Here is a 13,926-nt window from a genome sequence, read left to right as displayed (position 1 = left end):
TCCAATATCTGTTTTTCTTTTGTTTTTTAGTTATGGTCTTGTCTCTTGGCACAGCTATTTTTAATTGAACGAAAGAATATAAAAAATTGTATGGACTCCAGATGTTGTTCTATTTCTCTAGAAAGGGTACACTTTTTCCTCTTTCTGATAAAGGCTGATTATTTTAATTTAACCACAGACTGAACTGAGTCAAGCCTGGGTTTCAGTTTTGGTCAGGCCCAGTCTACCTCCAGTTTGCCAATGCTCCTAAGGTATAGCTCTACAGGACTTCCAACTAAGGGCTTAGTATATTAACCAGCACCTCCACCCCCCTTGCCCAGCAGCTCATGAACTCTAGCTATTATATTCCCAGTACCATAAAACTTCTTATCTGTCAGAGACTTTCTGCTTACCTTTTTTTTTTTTATATATATATTTTATTGATTTTTTTTTTTTTTACAGAGAGGAAGGGAGAGGGATATAGAGTATGAAAGATCGATGAGAAAGAAATATCGATCAGCTGCCTCCTGCACACTCCCCACTGGGGATGTGCCCGCAACCAAGGTACATGCCCTTGACCAGAATCGAACCTGGGACCCTTGGGTCCGCAGGCTGATGCTCTATCCACGGAGCCAAACCGGTCAGGGCTGCTTACCTTTTTTTAGCCTCCTGTCTTTTCAGCGTTTGGAAAATGTCTTGAAGGAAAAAAATTGTGTATTCAAAGACCCTCAAGTCTTCAATTTTATTTCTCCAGCTCTACATAAGATCTCCAAAGCTCTGCTGCTCCCTTCACCTCTCCATAGCCCTCTGATATGGCAAAGCTTGGATTTGCAAACTCTTGCTCTATGCTCAAAACAAGCAAATGACCTCAGGGAAAAAGTAGCTATAGAACTTCAGCTCACCTCTGCAAGTCTCCTCTCCCTAAAATCTTGTCCCTCTACTGTCTAATTGCTTCCGCAGTTCTCTGATGACTTTGAACAGCTACTTTCTATCTTTCATCTAGCTTTTTGTTCTTAGGAGGTATGTAGACAGCTCACAAGCTACTACACCCTAACCAGGAAAGCCCTATGCCTGGCTGGTAAGTTTTGAAGGCATGCTGGACACTGTCTGAAAAAAAATGTTCATTTTGAAGGAAATAATGAAGTGAGCATTTTCAGATGACACTAACTTTTACTCTAGCAACAAACCACTTCCTTCCAAAATCTAACTATAAACATAACCTTAGTCAATTCTTTTCAAGTTTTAATTCTGATACTTACAAACCTCAGACATCTGAAGAATCCTTTTTAAAAACTGTGTTTAAGGAGAATGTAAAAAACAACCCCAGACATCTCTACAAGTAAGGGAATTTTGGTGGTGAAGGATAAAAGGAAAAGTAGAAAATACTAACAATACGTACCTTAGATGATGCGGTATACATGGTGAACCTTGAATACCATTTGCTTGCTTTCTCTGCAACGCCTTTTCCAGCAGTGAACATACTGTGCCTTAGAACATCCAGTTTAGGTACTAGTAGTGTATCTAAATTAAATGAAGGTGATGAATGGGTAAATGCATCTTGAGTTTCTTCCCTAAATGGGCAAGAAGGTGAGAAGGCAGGAGAAGACCAGAGTCTATCCCTTGGTCTGTCTTCATTTTTTGTATAACTTTTAGATTTGGTAAGTCTCATTGGCCTAGGAGAATTAGGAGGCAGGCTAGATCTTCTACACGCCTTGACCAATGTTGGACTTTTCTTATCAGTTAATTTATCATCATATGCCCGTTGTAAATCAATGCTTGGTGTCCGACTTGTCAGAGGACTGGTCATGTTATTCATATACATCACGATTTCTTCAGCTAAATCACGCCTAGCAGATGGTGTGGAAACGCTTTTGGTTTCATCTTCATCTTCCTCCTCCTCTTCTTTTTGCTGCTGCTCAGTCTCAGCAACCAAAAGAGAGAGGGGATCAAATCCTGTTGCAACATCAGTTTTTTCAAAAGGTTTTACTGAAAAGCTGCTATTCATACGTTGAATCCTTTTGGGATTTTGTGTGGCAACATATCCCATTTTTGACCCATAGGTTTCATTGTCTAAATCTTCTAAGTCAAAAATTACTGGAGAATCCACTTTATCTGCCAAACAATTAGAACCATCAAAAGGTGTGTCATCATCACTAGATTCCTTTTCTAGACTATCTCTTTTTGATCGTAAAGATGGACTTCCAATATCAAGACTATTTGGTCTTTTGCTTTTTGAGATAACATGTGAAAGAATTTTTGCATCAGCTCCTAATTTTTCAACCATATCTCCAGGGTTTGCTTCCTGGTTAATTCTATTGAGCATAAGTCCCATCATTACTCCTCCACTATGATTGCGGTTTCTATTTCCCCAGGACATTTGCTGCTGCAAATTAGGTTCACTGCCATTTTTATCTCTTTTCCTGAAGCATCTACTTTGAATGTTTCCTGCTTCATTTGTATTCTCAAATGATGATATTAAGAGTGGCTCAGATGTGCTTTCTGAAAAACAAGAAAAATTTTAGCCATAAAAAATGTAATGTGCTATTATAAGTTGTCTTAAATATTTAAATACTAATAATGAAAATGATAATAGTAAGCACTCATCAAGTGTCTGCTATTTGACTGATACTATACTAGGTACTTCACTTACATTGTCTACCCATAATTATTCCAACATCCTTATAGCTTGAGAGAGATTAATTATATAGCCCAAAGTTATCCAGTCCTTAAATGACAGAACTGGGATTAAAACCCAGATTTGACGAACTATAAAAGGTATACTCCTAGATGTTAGACTGCACTGCTTTTTAAAACTTATAAATTAAAATTAATATTTACTCATGGTATACTTAATAATATTATCCTATATAATTAAAGGCTAAAATGCAAATCGACAGAATGGCAGAACAACCAGTCACTATGACGTGCAGTGACCACCAGGGGGCAGACACTCAATGCAGGAGCTGACCCCTGGTGGTCAGTGTGCTCCCATAGGGGGAGTACCACTCAGCCATAAGCCAGACTCATGGCTGCTGAGCTCGGCGGCGGTAGTGGGAGCCTCTCCCGCCTCCGCGGCAGTGCTAAGGACCCCGGAGGGTTCCCAGACTGCTAGAGGGAGCAGGCTGGGCTGAGAGATCCCCCCTCCAGTGCACAAATTTCGTGCACCGGGCCTCTAGTTGTTAATAATATTCATGTTAATTCCACTAAATAACAATATTGTTATTGATTAAATAACAATAGTTACTACAATTATGGTTGTATTAGATGACCTTAAAAATCTGAGTATTCTGCCTATAAAAATGAAAAACCAAACCAATTAAAGGCAGCTGTGATAGTTTTATCCACAAAAAATTATTATTATTTTATATGTTTTTATTGATTAAAAAGAGAGGAAGGGAAAGGGGGAGAGAAATAGAAACATCAATGATGAGAGAGAATCATCGATCAGCTGCCCCTGCATGGCCCCTACTGGGGATCAAGCCCACAACCCGGGCATGTGCCCTGGCTGGGAATCTAACAGAGACCCCCCTGGCTCATAGGTTGATGCTCAACCACTGAGCCACATTGGCCGAGCAAGCATTACTATATTAATAAATATAAAATAATATATAAAAAGCACTTTAAAAAGAAAAAATATTATGTATTGGTATCTAAACAATCTGAAGGACTATCCTTTTGCCCCTGAAAAACCAGGAACAATGTCTTCATTAAGCTTATAAGCTTAATTTAAAAACTGGCGAGGTATACTGTACCCTCAGACTGATCATCTCAATTGCTCCCACTTCCCCCTTCCCAAAAGTCCCAACACAAAATATAGTATGTAGCTTGTAAGTTTGTCCCTATACTTTCTTATCATAAAAACTTGAATAAAGTATACTATAAAATACAGAATTCAAGCTACTAAACTATACTATGTAAGGATGCACAAATATATAAAAAATAATCCTGGAGAATGAACACTTAAAAAAATAAATATTTACTAGAAATACAGATACAAGATATACAGCACATAACAGAGGTATACTATTCAACTTACCTGTGCCTTCTGCCGATATTTTATCAGCACTGTTGTTATTTGTACCACTGAGGCGAACTATACTGGAAGAACTTTGATAATTGAGCTTAGGAAGACAATCAGCACTTCCTTTTGCACTCTCACTCTCTGATACTGTAAAGATTAAAATGAAATTGGTAAGATGAAAACTATATGCATCATATAAGGCATAAAAAGAAGTAGCTTTTAGTTCTAAATAGTTCTACTCCAAATAGGTAATAAGAAATTATTAAATACCTCTGTATGAATTTGTCTATCACAAGTAACTACACTGATCTGAGGTCTCAAGGTATATATCAAATTACTATGTACTGGTTATGAATGAGGTCCATGCATACATTTTATATCACTTCTGTTTTCAATGGGAAGAGGCAAGGGTGAGAATATAAGCAACAGACCATTAATAAAAGCATTAAATAAAAATATTGTTAAACCTCAGGAAAGAGCCACTGTTTGGCCCTGGCCGTGTGGCTCAGTTGGTGGGAGCATTGTAGACCAAAAGGTTTCAGGTTTCAAACCTGGTCAGGGCACCTACCTAGGTTTCGGGTTTGATTCCCAGTTGGGGCGCATACAGGAGGCAACTGATTGATGTTTCTCTCTCACATCAAAGTTTCTCTCTCTCTCCCTCCTTTTTTTCTAAAATCAATAAAAACATACCCTCAGGTGAAGATTAAAAAAAAAGATTCACTGTCAGAAGAAATAGATTTCTATTACAAGAAGAATAGTATTTACTAGTAATTTGGAGTGGTTATGCCACTAAAACTATACACTTCACACATGTAGATTTGTATGTTGGAATATTAAGTGGTAGAGAGAGCTTGTAATGGGAGGAAAGAGGAGTTATAATAGGAAAGTGAAAAATAAAATTAGTACTTTTATACTGAAAGCCAGTTGTATTTATTATTAATATAAGCCCACAATTTTATACAATATCAACTTAATACCTACAGGAACTAGAATCACTCCCTTTCTTATCTTTTTCTTCTTGAATGTCTTCAGTAGATATATCTCCTCTTCTAACTTCATCTTTGGATAATGAATTATATCCAAGATCAGACTGGCCACCTAGAATAAAAAAATCCGTATGGTGTTTATCATAAACTTCTTTACTGAGAAATGGAATTAGGAGCAACGCATTACTATTCCGATTTACTTATAGGAATTTTTCTGGATAACTTTCAATTGGAAGCATTATTTTGTTAGATCCCATCCCCCATCTCTATTAAAGTAAGAAAGGGATAATCTCAAAATAATTTATTTTTTGCTCCATGCTGTAGTCAAAAGCATATACATGCACACTACTAGCTGGGTTCCAAAAAACAAAGACAAACCGGACATTCTTTATACAAGTCCATGACCTTTCTAGTAAAAGTCTGAGTTCCAACTAAGCAATGAAGAAAAATCTGCAGGGAATTCATAACAGAGCCTTCACACACAGGAAGCTGAATGTCTAACTTTTACCAAAAAAAAAAAAAAGGGTTTATGTAAGTTTATAAATAGGTAATTACTTTTTCTGAAAATTCAATTGAATACCAAATTGCACTTAAGTACAAATACATGGGAATGAGAAAAAGAACATGTTAAAGTTATTTTTAAGAAATGCAAAAGTTGCATTGATACAAAAAAACTTCTAATATATTATACTGTTAGAGATTGTTCACTTTTCAGCAAATTATTTTCACTAGATTCAAGACATAAGGTTTTGAAACCTAGTTCTCTATCCTAGCAGACAATATTTTAAGTAAACCATATAACCTTTTTTGTTTGAATCTCTAATTTCAAGAGTTATAATACACACAGTTGTTATGATTATATGAGAAACTATATATGGAATGGTTTAAATACTTGTAAAGAACTATCTAAGGAAACTTTACTAAGTATCACTAGGTATTTAATACAATTGTTATACTTTTGAGTTTGTACTTTTAGTAATCAATTTTTCAGCTCTATTCCCAAAGAAATAAGTTAAAAATGTGAAGATAATCTTGAATTCATGCTCTTATTAGGTCCTGTACTGTTTTAAGATAGTCTTTTATTTTTAAAAAGGCCATAGTTAAAAACAAAAAATAGACTCCTTCATTTTTAAGAGATAATGTCTGAGGTTGACTGCAATGGCTAATTACTATATTCACATTGCATAATTAATAAAAGCAGCCCCGTAAAAAACAACTATGAAAATTACATTTCAACACAATTAGCTTATATTTATATTCTTAAAGGCAGGCATAAAAGGAGACGAGCCAAAATGTTACTGTTTGCAGAGATAATAAAACTTTGTATTTTATGCCTTTATAGAAGCCTTTATATTTTATTAATGGAGTTTTAAATTTAAAATTTCTGTCTATTAAGAGGTACGTCTTATATTTAAAAAGCATATGTACATTTTTAATGTAATAATAAAAAGGACAGAATTATTCAAGTAATTTACTTTTAAAATATTTCAGTTTTAATATTAGAGAAGGCTATGTACAAATCTATTTTAATGAAATTAATGCCACCTTCAGTGCTAGAATGCTACAAATTTTATATATACTGAAATTATTTATTTGTAACTTTTTATTTTAATACTAGAGGCCCAGTACACAAAATTCCTACACTGGGGTGGAGGGGTGGTCCCTCAGCCTGGCCTGCACGCTCTTGCAGTCCGGGAGCCCCCAGGGGATGTCTGACAGACAGCTCAGGCCTGCTCCTCGTGGGGGAGTGGGCCTAAGCAAGCCAGCATTCAGACATCCTTAGTGCTGCCATGGAGACAGGAGAGGCTCCTGTCACCGCCGCTGCACTAGGCTTCTGGCACTCCCCCTGTGGGAGTGCACTGACCACCAAGGGGCAGCTCCTGCACTGAGCATCTGCCCCCAGTGGTCAGTGCATGTCATAGTGACCAGATGTTCACTATTGGGTCGATTTGCATATTAGCCTTTTATTATACAGGATAGTTTAAGAGTCACAAGGAATCCTACCTAATAAAGAGGAAATATGCTAATCGACCATCACACCCTCACAAGATGGTGACACCCACAGCCAATAAAGAGGGAATATGCTAATTGACTGCCACACCCTCACAAGATGGCTGCACCCACAGCCACAAGATGGCGGCATCCAGTCCCCTCAGGCCCGCCTCATCCAGCTGGGGTCCCCTAGTCCCCTCAGCCCTGCAGGGGAGGGCAGTTGGGGACGATCATGCCAGCAGGCTAGCAGTTAGGCGTCAATCAGGCCGGCAGGGGAATGGTTAGGGGGCTATCAGGCTGGCAGGCAGAGTGGTTAGGGGCAATCAGGCAGGCGAGTGGTTAGGAGCCAGCAGTCCCAGATTGTGAAAGGGATGTCTGACTGCAGGTTTAAGCCTGATCCCTATGGACATTCCCTGCAGTCGGACATCCCCTGACGGGTCCCAGATTGGAGAGGGTGCAGGCTGGGCTGAGGGACACTCCCCTCCCATGCACGAGTTTCGTGCACCGGGCCTCTAGTTATAAAATAATACAGTACTGAGAAAGTTCCTGTGTACCCTTTACTCAGCTTTCCCAATAATAATATCTCATATGAAACAGTAAATTGATGTTGATATGGTACTATTAACACAGATCAGAGATATAAGTTTCTTTTTTTAAAACTCTAAATTTTCATAATTACAAAGAACTTATCCTATAAAATTGATATGAAGAGATATGTGTGCTATTCAAAGTTAATTGGCTTATCATGGACTAAATACTTGAATAAATTCTTAAACTTTTATTTCTAGTCAAATAAAGAATGAATAAAATTGCATATAGTTATTAAATGCAACATCAAATACCTAATATATAAAATTAAAAAATGAGTTAAATACATCATTGAAAATTAAAATCCTGAAAAGACCAGAGAGCAAATCTAATTTTTAAAATGTACTTTAATATATGTATACATAAGCACAAACAAACCTGTACTAGATCTATCATCAGTAGCATATACTTTGATTAAACCCGTATTAAAAGGTGCCTGCTCCACAGTGTGTGTCCCATGACCACTATCCATGCTGCCATGACTAACAGCATCCAGGTCACTGCCATCTGCTTAAGAACACAATTTGACAGCATTTTACTACTCAGGGAGATACCAAAAACACACATCAGTTTGTTGCTCAAGCTAATATCTACTAATACTGAATACAAAAAGTGCTACATAATTAGCAAATCCAACTGTAACAAAGAACCCTATTGTGAATCATTAACAAATACTAAACGAGACCACCAACAGTTGAGAGTATAAGTTACAAGAAAAAAAGTAAAATTTTGTGTTTTTAAATGTGAAGAATACTCCAATCAGAATTTGCTTAATAGCAATAAAAACTAGGCAACATTCAATAACTTGAAAGTATTTAACATTTCTAAAAAATTTAAAGTATAACTAGTCAATTAATTTTTTTAAAATATATTTTATTGATTTTCCACAGAGAGGAAGGGAGAGAGATAGAGAGCCAGAAACATTGATGAGAGAGAAACATCGATCAGCTGCCTCCTGCACATCTCCCACTGGGGATGCGCCCGCAACCCAGGCACATGCCCCTGACCGGAATCGAACCTGGGACCCTTCAGTCCGCAGGCCGACGCTCTATCCACCGAGCCAAACCAGCTTCGGCTAGTCAATTAATTTTAAAGAAAAAAATTAAACACATATATACTTAAAAATCTTTAATTACCTGAGAGAGTTGTTTGTGATAAGCGTGCATGTTTCTTTAAAGTTCTTTTGAACTGTGCTACTCCTAAAACAACGTTTCTTAATTTTGTCCAAAGATAATAGCCATTATGACTTCGTGAAGGCCAGGTACTTTCTAAAACAGCCTATTTGTTAAAAAAAATAAAATAATTAGTATAATAATTTTTATAAATGAACACATTGGCTTTAGATTCAAACTAAAGAATATCTAAGTAGATTGTATAACACAAAATAGCACAAAAATTTTACTTGATTTACAAAATATATTTTAAATACTCTAAAATAAATGTCAAATAAACCCTGCATCAACAACTTCTGCCATTAAATTAAGATTGTATAATCACAAAAGTTATACTCTTTCTCCATGAAATAAAAGTAATTACCTTATTATAATAACCATAAGTAATGGCATTGGGGTCAATACCAGCTTTCCGCATTTCGAAAAGCACTCGAACTGCAAGCACTGGCTGATCGTATTGTCCACAGAGCTGCATAAGAATGCGGTAGCACACCTGAAACACAGTAAATTCAAAAGTGTACAGAAACAAAACACCTATGTCCATAAATATAGAAATAAGGCATTTTAAAGATAATTGTTACCTCATCAGGTGGATCCATCTTCTTTGACTGCATTTTTTTAAGCACATCATATGCTGTTTTCAGTGCCCTGACTTTTGAATGACATACTTTCACATAAGCTGGGAGACAAATAAACCACAGTCCGTAACAGTGACGCAGCAGACACCTAGACCACATCTGAGGAATGGAAGAGTACCGTTTGGCAATTTTATGGGCTGATTTAATTTCCTAGGGAAAAATGCAAAGATCTCATTAATTAATTTACACACAGGGAATCCTTATTTAACTGTGTGTTGAACAGGTATAAGTCACTTGCTTTTATAATGTTTCCCTAATAAAACCTGCTTGTAATTAATATATATTCAAGCCTCTGCTTGAATTTGTATTATATCATATCTGTAATAATAAAAGTGTAATATGCAAATCAACCGAACGGCCGTCCGGCAGTCCTTCCGGATGACCTTCCAGATGAAGCTGGGGCTACAGCCACAGGATGGAGGCAGTCGCCCTGGCTGCGAGGGAGGGATCGAGGCAGCCACCCCGGCTGTGAAGGCCTACTCTTGCACGAATTTCGTGCATTGGGCCTCTAGTATAAAATAGAGTTCTAGAACTAGTTAATTTTTTGAAGTCCACTTACTCTAAATTATCTTCAGAATGCTTCAGGGAGCTTAATCTAGTCACAGTTACATATGAGGTAGTAAAGTATATTAAGGGAGGATAAGTGTCATATTTACTTTTGTTCTAATATTCGATTACATGAAAAATGCAAAATTTTCAAAGCACCTGTTTTGTTCTTCTGAACATAGGAGAAGGACTACTAGGACTACTTGATTTTGAAGGCAATTTGCTCTTTTGTGTTTGTAGAAATCCATCAGGTCTCTCAAATAAACTGTTCCTAAGAACTGGAAATCCATTATAGCTGTTTTTGAAAAGAAAAAGAAAACTTCAAGCACACATAGATTATATCATACTGGTTACATGCTAAAAAAATGTATGACCAACAATTTATCCTATGTTTCTCCATCAGACTAGAATATATACTCAACAAATATTCATGCTAATGTTGCTTTTCTTATTATAATATTTAGAAATGTAATAGCCAAACATAAACTCAAATATATATTTTGGAGGAAAAAATTTTGCTGAATTGACATTAAACTACAAAGTAACTCAAGTACTTTGGTAGTATTCATGTAAATATATAGGAAACTTATCAGATAATATGACAGTTGGTAAAGGGCCCACCAAATCAATACTCTTTCAAACAGGACAGTCATTAATATCACTGTTTTGAATTAACTAATTACTGAAGAACCTCCCTCTTAAAAAGATGTAAATAACAGTGCTTGCTTCAGCAGCACTTATACTAAAACTGGAACGATACAGAGAAGATTAGCATGGCCCCTGAGCAAGGATGACATGCAAATTCATGAAGCGTTCCATATTTAAAAAAAAAGATGTAAATAACATATTAGCACACCAGAAAAAGCTCTCATATTGTCATGAATTGGTTTATCAGGTTAGCTAGCAGGTTCAGGGCCTCATTTACATGAAAGAAAATTGAAGAGGTTGGAGAAGAGGAAGAAAAGTTTAGACTAGGTAGCTCTATGAGGAGGTGGGTTTAATTTGCGTGCTAGAGGAACGTGTTTGGGCATTTAAAGGATAGCAGCAGCTAAGAAAAAGACATACTGAAAAGAACAGAAGGAGCCCCTGAACAGCAAACTTAACCTACTTTATAATATTCTTAAAGGCATAAAATAGTTTTAATTAATGACAAAGAAAACAATGATAAAAGATGGCAAACTATATCCATTATATATAAGCAAATTCAGTTGAATAATAAAGTATTGGTAAGGACTGAATGTTAAATAGCAATAAAATATCAAAGTTCAGGAAAATCCTGACCCTTAAAAATTCTTTGTATGTACATGGTGTGATAAGACCATTCTGTGTATCCTGTGGAAACTTATTGCCTTATCATTTTATATAGAAAATCTAAGTATATGATTATCTCTTATTAAGAGATCAGACTGTGCTCATTAAAGAAATTTAAATTGTTTCAAATAATGGGGATGACTACACCAAAATTATACTGGGCAATCTCAAGGGGGAAAAATGACTTAGCTTCTTTAAAAAATGGGAATTTTTTAAGCTAAGTAATTTTCTTATTAAAGGACTAAATCTTAAAGTAAAATTTTAATTAAAAAGTTAAAACCAAACCCCCCAAAAGTATATTAGTAAACATACCAAAAGGAGTCTTAGAAATATCATGTACAGCCCTGGCTGGTTAGAGTGTCAGCCCTCTCGCACAAAAGGATTTCGGATTCGATTTCAGGTCAAGGGCACGTACTTGGGTTTTGGGTTCACTCCCTGCCACTGAACAGGGCAGGTTTGGGATGCAACTGATTGATGTTTCTCACATTGATGTTTCTCTCTCTCCCTCTCTCTAAAAATCAATAAAAAATGTCCTCAGGTGAGGATAAAAAAAATAAAATAAATAAGTGAGCCTGGCTAGTGTGGCTCAGTGGTTGAAAATGTCAACCTATGAACCCAGAGGTCACAGTTCGATTCCAGGTCAGGCACATGCTGGGTTTCAGGCTCGATTCCCAGTAGGGGGCATGCAGGAGGCAGCCAATCAATTCTCTTTCATCATTGATCTTTCTAACTCTCTCTCCCTCTTCCTTCCTCTCTGAAGTCAATAAAAATATATGTATTTTTTAAAATGATATGAATAACATCATCAATAGATGTAAAGGGCTGGAATCAAGTGAACTATGAATATTTACAAACATCAGTTACACCACTTTTTCAAATTTAATAATTTGGGTTATAAATAAGGATGTCCTGAAAAATCCTTTTTTAATAAAAATAACAAACTGTGACTTAATGAATGATAGGTGAGAAATGGTTTTAGAATCTTTAAATAAAGTAAGGAGTGTTATTAGAGAAGAAATAAATAATTTAAAATCTAAAAGGAAATACTATTTTAAGTAAAAATATATACTAGAAACTAACTATCGTATATAACAAATGTATATGTACAAAATATATCTAGATAGATAGATGTATAATAAATCTACCTCTATTAGAACTTTTTTCTAGACTTGAAGACAGGAACTATGTGTCATTCAAGTGTAAAAACCAAGCACTTAGAAGCATCTGGCCAAATTTCCTAAATTAATAATCACCAATTCCAATAGTTCTGAATCTCCTGGACTTAAAATAAAAAATCATGGAATAATTAATAACCTAAAAAAATTACACATTAACCAATGTGTGTGTGTGTTGGGGGGGGGGGAGTGAGGAAACCAGCTTTAGTGAGAAACAAAAATCAACATTTTATGATAAAAATGCTGTATTTTGGTAGGGGTAGAGTCCTAACTGAATGTAATCAACATTTATGAGAACAGATACTTATGCAGATATAGAACTTCCCATTCCCAAGTCTATATTATGCAAAATTATAGTTTTTTTCTTTTTAGACCTCAAAACTTAGTAATGGATGTGGGATAAGCTTGCTTACCACCTAAAAATTAGGGATCTGTAAAGTTTGGATTTTTGAAAATACCATTCCTTAGAAAGCTACATCACAGATGATGGATTGCTTCTCTCTTTCAATCTCAAACATTCGCCTCTTGAATACCTGTACTGTAAAGGGGGCTCTTCACCACTGGGTAGGTGGGGGATCTCAGGTGGTGTTACAAAAACCGTATGTTCACTTTTGAAAGATTCATCCAGTTCTATAAGTCGCATTTCACCACTTTTGTCCATATCCACCTGAAGGAGTTTTAAAAAAGCATATATTAAAAACACACACCCCACAATGGTTAGCCAAGTGTTCATCTATAGGGGAATGGTTAAATAAATCATGTATACAACTCGGTACTATAGAGCTATTAAAAAAAAAAGAATGAGCAAGTTGTCTATGTATGACTATAGAAAGATCTCCAAGATAATTAAGTGGAAGTAACAAGCTGCAGAGCATTGTATATAGTGAACTAATTTTTGAGTAAGAAAGAAGGAGCCCTGGCCGGCCTTGCTCAGTGGTTAGAGTCATAGGTTCGATTCCCTATCAAGGGCATGTACGTGGGTTGCAGGTCTGATTTCCACCCCTGGTTGGGGTGGGTGTGGGAGGCAACAAATCAATCTTACATCAATATTTCTCTTTCTTCTCTCTCTGTCCCTCTGCCTCCTCCTTTCCACTCTCTAAAAATCAATGGAAAAAAGATCCTCACTCTTTGGGTGAGGATTAAAAAAAAATAAAAAAGAGGGAAAAACAAGAAAAAAAAATAATATACACACACACTAGAGGCCTGGTGTACGGATTCATGCACTGGTGGGGTTACTTGGCCTGGCCTGCAGGGATCGGGCCGAAACCAGCCCAATGCATGGATTTGTCCAGGGATGGCCTGGCCCGACTTGCCCAGTCCCGATTAGGGCCGCATTACCCAGTCCTGATTGGGGTTGGGGATGGACCACGGGAGGGCTCCAGGGCGTGTCCAGCCCCTCTTGCCCAGTCCCAATCAGCTGGACCCCAGCAGCAAGCTAACCTTCCAGTCGGAGCGGCTGCCCCCTGGTGGTCAGTGAGCATCATAGCGACTGGTCAAATGGTCGAATAAACGGTCAGA

At 36.7% G+C, this 13,926-nt stretch overlaps 1 protein-coding gene and 1 non-coding gene across 16 annotated transcripts in view; one reads left to right on the top strand and one right to left on the bottom strand.

Annotated features, from left to right (window-relative positions):
* DENND4A (DENN domain containing 4A) overlaps nucleotides 1-13,926 on the bottom strand; it is a 112,204-nt gene that overhangs the window by 16,628 nt on the left and 81,650 nt on the right. For 9 of the 15 annotated variants that reach the window (XM_059698065.1, XM_059698003.1, XM_059698028.1 and 6 more), the window contains 9 exons: nucleotides 12,942-13,075; nucleotides 10,082-10,217; nucleotides 9,320-9,526; nucleotides 9,103-9,231; nucleotides 8,703-8,844; nucleotides 7,945-8,076; nucleotides 4,982-5,098; nucleotides 4,016-4,147; nucleotides 1,379-2,478 (listed from right to left, as the gene is read on the bottom strand). In XM_059698065.1, coding sequence (XP_059554048.1) covers nucleotides 1,379-2,478; nucleotides 4,016-4,147; nucleotides 4,982-5,098; nucleotides 7,945-8,076; nucleotides 8,703-8,844; nucleotides 9,103-9,231; nucleotides 9,320-9,526; nucleotides 10,082-10,217; nucleotides 12,942-13,075 — 2,229 coding nt within the window. Of the gene's footprint in view, nucleotides 1-1,378; nucleotides 2,479-4,015; nucleotides 4,148-4,981; nucleotides 5,099-7,944; nucleotides 8,077-8,702; nucleotides 8,845-9,102; nucleotides 9,232-9,319; nucleotides 9,527-10,081; nucleotides 10,218-12,821; nucleotides 13,076-13,926 lie in introns of those variants that run through there. The other 6 variants (XM_059698021.1, XM_059698037.1, XM_059698047.1 and 3 more) reach the window with 4 other exon arrangements.
* LOC132223661 (U6 spliceosomal RNA) lies at nucleotides 10,641-10,747 on the top strand. The gene has a single exon (XR_009450503.1). It is a non-coding gene; the product is annotated as a U6 spliceosomal RNA (small nuclear RNA).

The sequence above is a fragment of the Myotis daubentonii genome, chromosome 1 (genome assembly GCF_963259705.1).
Source record: "Myotis daubentonii chromosome 1, mMyoDau2.1, whole genome shotgun sequence".
Lineage (NCBI taxonomy): Eukaryota > Metazoa > Chordata > Mammalia > Chiroptera > Vespertilionidae > Myotis > Myotis daubentonii.
This window is presented reverse-complemented; position numbering and strand designations above follow the sequence as displayed.